The 8,548-nt window shown below is 45.6% G+C and overlaps 1 protein-coding gene across 3 annotated transcripts; it reads left to right on the top strand.

Annotated features, from left to right (window-relative positions):
- Positions 1–3,289: 3,289 nt before the first annotated feature.
- On the top strand, positions 3,290–6,573 carry LOC147418629 (putative inactive receptor kinase At1g48480). 3 transcript variants are annotated; one of them, XM_086507304.1, is made up of 2 exons: positions 3,290–3,593; positions 3,716–6,573. In XM_086507304.1, the coding sequence occupies exon 2, from the start codon at positions 3,784–3,786 to the stop codon at positions 5,917–5,919; it is 2,136 nt and encodes a 711-aa protein (XP_086363430.1). In that variant the 5' UTR covers positions 3,290–3,593; positions 3,716–3,783; the 3' UTR covers positions 5,920–6,573. The 3 variants fall into 3 exon arrangements, with proteins under 3 accessions (XP_086363430.1, XP_086363429.1, XP_086363431.1); XM_086507305.1 differs by lacking the exon at positions 3,290–3,593 and having other exon boundaries at positions 3,776–3,963; positions 4,046–6,573; XM_086507303.1 differs by having other exon boundaries at positions 3,290–6,573.
- The last annotated feature ends 1,975 nt before the right edge of the window (positions 6,574–8,548 follow it).

Genomic DNA, 8,548 nt, shown 5'->3' with positions numbered 1-8,548 from the left:
ATGCATGGTATACACAGGCAGTTTACATGCAGATATACTCCACAGCAGAATGGGGTCACAGAAAGGAAAAACAGGCACATTGCAGAGGTTGCACGTGCATTGATGAATGAGAAGAACATGCCTCATCATTTTTGGGCTGAAGCTGTAAATACAGCTGTGTACATTATGAACAGGACACCTACAGCTGCGGTGCATGATGTAACACCTGAGGAAAAGTTTACAGGTACAAAGCCTGATTTGGCACACTTGAAAGTGTTTGGCTGCATAGCTTACGTGCATGTACCAGATGAGTTGCGTAGGAAATTGGATCCTAAAGCAGAGAAATGTATTCTTGTGGGATATTCCCTTGAACAAAAGGGGTACAGGTGCTACAATCCTACTACACGAGAATTACGAGTGAGCAGAGATGTAGTCTTAGATGAGATGAGCAGCTGGTACAGTAATGCACATGGCACTATTGGGACTGATGTAAAAGATGATGTGGTTGTACAAAATGTGAGGCCACAGTCACAGGTTTTGAGTGGACCACAAGAGTCCTCTTCTCGTGGCTCTGTTGAGAAACCATGGAATGGTAGACTACGTACGCAGGTTACTCCACCAACAGGTATAGGGAATGTATCACGAAAAGGAAAGGAAAAGGTTGATGAACCTCCCTTTATGGTTGATGCATCATCAGGTTTTTCACATGTAGACATGGATTCAAATGGTTCTGAACAAAGTCTTGATAAGGAATTTGGAATTCCGGCTGTCAGGACACCTGGTGTAAGGAAAGTACAAGAAGATGCTAGAGGGCAAAGGAGTGACCCAGGACCGCGCAGATCTAATAGAGTCAGAAATCCAGTTCAAAAATTGACTTATGATGGGTATCTAGCGCATCACCGAGCCTACATGGCTAAGGTGATACAGGATGTGGAGCCCACATGTTTTGAGGATGCAGTTGGAAATGTGCATTGGGATGATGCAATGAATGAAGAGATGGCTGCATTGGAAGCAAATGACACATGGGATTTGGTGTCATTGCCAAGTGGCAAGAAAGCTATTGGCTGTAAATGGGTGTATAAAACCAAGCATAAGGCTGATGGTAACATTGAGCGTCACAAGGCAAGGCTGGTCGCAAAGGGTTATGCACAGACGTATGGCATAGACTATGAGGAGACCTTTGCTCCAGTGGCAAAGATGACGACAGTGAGAGCTGTCATAGCAGTGGCTGCATCTAGAGGATGGATTATGCATCAAATGGATGTAAAGAATGCCTTCTTGAATGGTGAGTTGCAAGAGGAAGTGTATATGGATCAGCCACCTGGTTATGTCGATCCAGGTTACCCAGATTATGTATGCAGACTTCTCAAAGCTTTGTATGGTTTGAAGCAGGGCTCTAGAGCATGGTATGACAGGATTGCCAAGTATCTTGTCAGTATTGGTTTTAGGAGAGCTCATGCTGATCATTCACTCTATGTACGTGAGAGTGATGTGGGGATTGTGGTCATTACCATATATGTAGATGACCTTATTATTGTTGGTGACAATGCTATGGAGATTGACCATGTGAAGGGTCTTCTCAAACAGGAGTTTGAAATGAAAGATTTAGGCGAGTTGCGCTACTTTCTTGGCATTGAGGTGATCAGGACTCCAGAGGGTGTATGGCTATCACAGAGACAGTATGCTTTGGACATGTTGTCAAAGTATGGTATGGCTGATTGTAAGCCAATTTCTATTCCCTTGGATGTGAATGCAAAGCTGAGTGCAGAGAAGGGTGATGTTGTTGAGGATGTCAACATGTACAGGAAGATTGTGGGTAGTCTAATCTACTTGACTATCACTAGGCCAGACTTGAGCTACACAGTAGGCTTGGAGAGTCAGTTCATGCAACTTCCGAGGAAGCCACATTTGGATGGAGTACGACGCACACTTAGGTATGTGCAAGGTACTCTTGACTACGCATTGTTCTATGCAGCAGATGCACCATTAGCATTGTATGGGTATACAGATGCAGATTGGGCAGGTAGCATTGTTGATAGGAGATCTACGAGTGGCTTCATGTTCTCTTTTGGGAGTGCTGCTGTTACTTGGAGCAGCAAAAAGCAGCCTACGGTTGCTTTATCGAGCACAGAGGCCGAGTACAGAGGTGCAGCAATTGCGGCGTGCGAGGTAGCTTGGCTACGCACATTACTTGAGGACTTGGGAGTGCAGGTGGACCAATAGATTTTCATCCATTGTGACAACCTCAGCAGCATGCAGTTGGCTAGGAACCCAGTGTTCCATGCCAGGACCAAACACATAGAGGTCCATTACCACTACGTTCGAGAGCGAGTGTTGGCGGGCGACATCGACTTGGTCTACGTCAACACAGAGGAGCAGATAGCGGATATCTTTACCAAGGCCCTCGGAGCTGAGAAGCTTCGACGTTTCCGGACTATGCTTGGACTCTGCGACATGCAGAGCTCGAGGGGGAGTGTTGAGATGTCGAGCTCTACACCTTGAGCTGGCATCCACTACGGGTCTTGGCCGCTTACGGCATTTATTCACTGGCGCGTTAGGTGACCGACACGGAGGATCTCTGCCAGTGATTCTACAGCTGAACTACACTTATTGGGCCAGCTTAGTACGCTTCTAGCGAGTTCACACTTAGTGACCGCATGTACATATGTGCTACTTTTCAGCTTTAGCACTTAGTCATTTTGTACTCTCTTTTTTGTAAAGAAGAAGAAGAAGCTTTCCATCTCTGTGTGCTTTGTGCTTGTTTTGTGTAGCTCTTTTGCATCCTCATTCTTTACAATAAAGGGTGTCAAGATTCACATAGCTTATACGCCTATTGATCTACTAACCAAAAGTCTACCCTCGAAGAAGTTGGCACGATAACAAGTGCTTTTACGAGAATTGGGTAGAGATGCAGACTCTACATAAATAGCAAGCAGGTTTACACTCCTAGAAAGGCTTTGAACGAGGAGTCACGTGCACTTCCAATTTTGGCTCGATGAAGGAAGAGAGCCACATAATTGTGTTTAGCCATCCAAAGAGTCCGTAATGGTGTGGTGATGGAGATAGAGTGACACTCTATGGGATTGGGCTTTGGGGAGTTTTGAGCTACGTGCATCCATTCTCCTCCTCTATTGATGAGAGAACGATACGGCAACTTCAAACCTTAAATTATGTATGAAGACGCTAGTTATGGCCAAGTTGCCAAAATGCTGTCAAGGTCCAAATGAAAAGCAACAGATAAGGCCAGAGAAAAGAGTAGAGTACTGATTGAGTACACGTTCAAGAGTTGCGAAATTTAGAAAACTTGACTAGTCCGCGCCCCCTTCGATTCGGGATCGAGGGGGCGAGAGAGAGTGTGTGAGCGCAATGAGCTCACACGACTTGCTCCGCCCCTTCTCTTCGTGCGCAAGATGCGCAAGTCGGGGAAAACAAAAGATTGTGCACACCCATCTACAGCTACAGCTAGCGGATTGCAACCCCCGAGCTAGCTGTCCTCCCCCCGTCTTGCTCTGTTCATCCGGCCTTCTTCTTCCTTGCTTTCCTCCTTCCCCATTCCTGGGCTTTTGGTTTTTCGATCACCATCTTCCGCCTAATATAGCCTTGGCGGCCTTTCGGTAGGCATTCTTCTTCAGCTCGACTGCTCCCGTACTTTCACTATTTTTCTCGAAACTGCGATTTTTTTCCATTTTCCATGTCTGACTCGCTTGCATTCGCTTAATGGGATCACATGGATTAGCTTTACTGTTGGTGCTTCTATGGTGCTTCACCTCTCTCGGCACCCGGGATGGGGTTGCAAGCTTGGCTATGGCTGCCACTTCTGCAGAGATTGATGCATTGCTGGATTTGAAAAAGGGCTTCAACGACCCAGTGCAGCTTGCAAACTGGGATGTGGAGGGGAGGCTGCCGCGCATGCCAGGTCTGCCCTTTCCAGCACCTTGCTCTGGATGGACAGGGGTCACGTGCGACAAAGAAACGCTCTCTGTGGTAAGCGTCACCTTGCCTACATGCTTTGAAAAGGGCTTCATCAGCCCCTCCATAGGACGTCTTCCCCATCTGCAAGTTTTAGATCTTTCAGGGAATGCGTTAACTGGGTCCCTCCCTTTGGAAATCACTGCTTTGCGGCGGCTTGTCAGGTTGGATCTTCAGAGGAATTTTCTCTCTGGTCAGCTTTCTGCTGATTGGGGTAGTATGGAAAGCTTGGAGGTGGTAAATCTATGGAAAAATCAGTTTAATGGCAGTATACCAGGCGGGCTCTTTAAAGCAATCAAGATTCAGAGGTTGAGGCTTGAAAACAACAGTTTATCTGGTGAAATCCCGAGAGAGATAGGTGAACTTACCAAGCTCAGATTCTTTGCTGTGTCCTTCAACCTTCTTACAGGGCCAATACCTTCAGAATTGGGAAATGTGAAATCGCTACGGTCAATGTATGCCTCTTTCAACAGATTTAATGGTATGCTCCCTGAGAGCATAGGGGGCTTGCCGCGGCTTGTGCGTTTGGATTTGCGTCACAATGAGCTCCATGGTGCCATACCTGCTGCATGGTCCAACCTCAATGGCACACTTCTAACATTGAACCTTTCTGATAATCTCCTCACCGGCGAGGTTCCCGCAGCGCTTTCTCAGAGGTTCAATGAAAGCTCCTTCATGAACAATCCCAATTTATGTGGGGCCCCCTTCGCCAGAGTGTGTTCGCCATCTTCTCCCTTGCCTTTACCGCCTTCACTGCCCAATAAGGAGCCTCCTGTCCAATCGAGGTCTCGGAATGGACACAATGATCATAAGAGTAAAGCTCTAGCGGGTGTCATTGGGGGATGCGTAGGTGCTGGGGCTGTTTTCTTCCTTTTCTTGCTGGTGTTTCTGTACAGGAAGTCGCATGCACGTAGTCAGGAAGCCATGGAAGGACCAAATTGGTTCAGTCCTGACATTCAAGCAGACAGGAGGCATGGCAAGTTTGAGCTATATGATGAAGGTCTCTCTAAATATTCTTTTCAGGACATTGAATCCCATGCTGGCTTTTTGGATACTGCCCATGTCACCGGCAGAGGCAGGTTTGCCACCGTTTACAGATCCCACTTTGCAGATGGAACTGAGCTGGCATTGAAAATGTTTAAAGACCCCATTGCTACAGCTACATTTGAGAAAGAAATCCCAATGCTGGCAGCAATCAAACACAAACATCTGCTATCAATCAAGGGTTATTACTCCACCTCTATAGAGAAAGCTATAATTTATGATTTTTATCCAAGGGGAACCTTGCATCGTCTGCTGCATGGCTACGATGCAAGCTCTCCTTCCGTCCATAGGAAGGCTGTTGACCCAACAACATTGCCTGATTGGGCGACTCGGCAGCGGATAGCCTTTGGTGTTGCACAGGCATTGGATTACCTGCATAGAGGCTACGGTACCCGGGTACTGCACATGGATGTGAAGTCTAGCAATATTTTATTAGAAACAAGTAGCCTCCTCCCAAGACTGGCTGATTATGGATTAGTTCTTTTAGTCTCTAATAAGGCGGCCGATGGCAATGATGATGTAGTTGAGACGGAAGGGTACACAGCACCGGAGGTCCTTGTATCAAGAAAGTACAGCGACAAGTCCGATGTTTACAGTTTTGGGGTGGTTCTACTTGAGCTCATCACAGGGAAAAAACCCATTTGCCAGGTAGAGGACCGGAGAGTGGCGCTGAGTAGCTGGGCTGAGGAACTTCACCAGGAGAGGCGCGGGCGCGAAATCATGGATGTCATTGCATTGAAGACAAGTCCTTTTCCTGAGTATCTGGATCGAGCGCTTAACTTGGCCCTGTTGTGTGTCAATGAGAATCCAAGTGCTCGGCCAGCTATGGCGGAAGTGGCATCCATTCTTGAAGGATTGGCTTCTAATCCCTCGCCACTAAGGAGTCCTGATCAGAAAATGGCAAATCCTCTGCTGCTAGGACGGTAAAAACATAAGATGTATTTTCTTTGAGATAAATGCCCACAATTGCAAGCAGGGGCACAATGGGCATTGGGCTGGGCATCAACTTTCAGCAATGCATGTTGAAGGCTCTTTGCGAAGGTTAGGGGCTTCAGAATCTGGGGATGGTTTGTGATGTTGTTTGTTTTTTGTCATGGCCATCATACTCACAGCGTCATCACATGACTTGTGGTGCTGCGTCTTGTTTGATATATTGCAGTTTGGGGCCATGTTCAGGAGCCATTTTGAGTGGTGGCAACTGGTACAGTTACTTAACAACATCTCATTTGGAAGACAGGGCAGGCGTTGTAGAAAATTGTGCCTGCAATTTTAGATGTGGCTTTCACATCCCTAAATTGGTACGCGAGTGCGCACTTGATGATTCTTGACAAATGGTCCCCCAGTGGGCTTAGTGTTTGCCTTGCTTGCAACTTGGCTACCAGAAATAGCTATGTGTGCAAGAGGGTGGGTTTCTCACCTTGATTCTTGATATTGTGCACCTCTATGTGCTGCCATGAAAAGGCAGTCCACCCATTCTTTCATTTATTGGCTTGCTTCACATGTACAATTAACAAAAAGAACCGAGGGTTTCGGCCCCACTTATCACTTCTTCTATCATCAAGGGTGTTTGTGGATTGTACAGCCTATATTTTTTGAAAATTGTTGACAGTACCATCGCAATAAACACTATACAAAAAATCTGTGTAAGGCTTGTTGTCTCCGTAATCTGTGTTCATTTGTTGAGGACTGATTGCTCTCGGGTTTAAACTGTCTAGGGCTCTATTTCCTGTAAACTCATACATTTGCCTCTTTGGGTATGTACTCACAGCTTTGTAGTACAACTAATCCACCCAAGTTGCTTGGTAAATTTGGGGTATGTATGATAGGCAGAGGCTGTGGTCGTACACCTTTGCTTAAGAGCCATACATAGGCACCCCAATTTACCATGATTTGGTCTACACCCCCATAGTGGAGGAATATAGAGGTGTTGATAGAGGAATATGATTTCTTAACGGAACATAGGAGAATTGGAAATTGGGGGTGGTCTTTGCTGTTATCAATTGTTCCTTGCACTGTGCTCTGGAGTGTCTGATTATGAGTGACTTCTTTGCTCGCATGGTCATTGCGTCTTCTTTGTTAGGTCCACCTCCACCCTTGACATCCATGTTGGATACTACCAGCTGTGCGGGAGGGGCAATTGGCACTTTCTCCGCCGCAACACTTGCTGTCAGGCATGCACTTTCAAGTGGCAGTTTTTAGCATTTGAAGCACGCTCCAAAGCATGTGCATATGTAGACTTTATTTGATGCATTCCGCAGCTTTCTGCTCATTGTCAAGTTTTACAGAGTACCATGGCAGTACAGACTAGAGCAAAGGAGAGCTTACTCTATTGTCTATCCCACTCTGTTTCAATAGGTCTGTGGGACAATGCCTTGGTGAGCCATTGCGATATTTCTACTCTTTCTTCTCGAGACCACCTCCTTGAAGGATTATTTGTTCGGTGTCTCCATTCCCCGGGTCTCCGTCTCCCTTGAAAGCCCTTTGCAGTGGCTAAAGGAGACGGCCTTGGCTCCATGCACTTCCAAGGCAATAAGGATAGAAAATACTTTCCATGGCAAATTTTTTTGGGATGGGTCGCGATTCAAAATGTGGCTTTGCCTAAAAGTACGTAACAGCAATAGGTGAAGCTTCACAAGCACATCTTAGTAGCACAAAGCTCAGAATGCCTCACGCGATGAATCGTGACTCGTGATAGTAGTGAAGGGTCACCAACCATGGGTTGCCCAGTTTAGAAGGATGAAAGCAATCAAATACGGGTCGAACCCCACGTCCACACACACACACACACACACACAAACCCAAGAAAAAGAAATTAACGTGTTGCTTGGTGACATACCTGGCAACCACCCACACCTACTTGTTGACGTACACCCAACAATCTACAACCGGCCACACCTACTTGGAGTGTCCCTAGCAACACTCTATGTATACTCCCTGTGATCACATACTCGTTAGCCACATCTCCACCCACACCATCACTTCTTTTTCACTCAGTCTTAGGTTTTGAGATTTCCCCTCACTACATAGTCCTTTTCTTATTCAAGCATTTACATATTTTGGTACTAGTATGTGACATGCGCATTGCTGCGGCTAATTAGAAGCAAGGCTTAACTTTATGACACACTCCTCCCTCACCTTTCCTTCAAGGTGGCAACATGTGCAAACATTCTCTATGCATCAATAAGGTAGTGCCAAGTATATTATTGGATGCTTCATTATTAAATAAGATCATCCTCCAAAGTTATGATAAAGCAACTCTAGCTAACTATCAATAATAACATCTCATATGACAAAATGGAGGAGATGACATCTAAAACCTCTCAAAAATCAATCCAATAAAAATCCACTAGTAATGTGTTTATCTTAATAAACTTCTTGAAACATAAAGTGATTGTTAGTTGCTTTAAGTTATATATTGTTCCATTGAATTGGCTATTCTTTGATGTTTATTGGTCAACAAGCGACTTAGACGTGATGTTTATTTTCTTGCTCATAGCATAGCCCAATTGTTTTAGGATCTATAGATCGGATATTTAATCCTAGTATATATGGTGTA

The sequence above is a fragment of the Adiantum capillus-veneris genome, chromosome 30, assembly GCF_014529385.1.
Source record: "Adiantum capillus-veneris isolate H3 chromosome 30, ASM1452938v2, whole genome shotgun sequence".
NCBI classification, from domain to species: domain Eukaryota; kingdom Viridiplantae; phylum Streptophyta; class Polypodiopsida; order Polypodiales; family Pteridaceae; genus Adiantum; species Adiantum capillus-veneris.
Note: the sequence above shows the minus strand (reverse complement) of the source record. Positions and strands in the feature narration are given on the sequence as shown.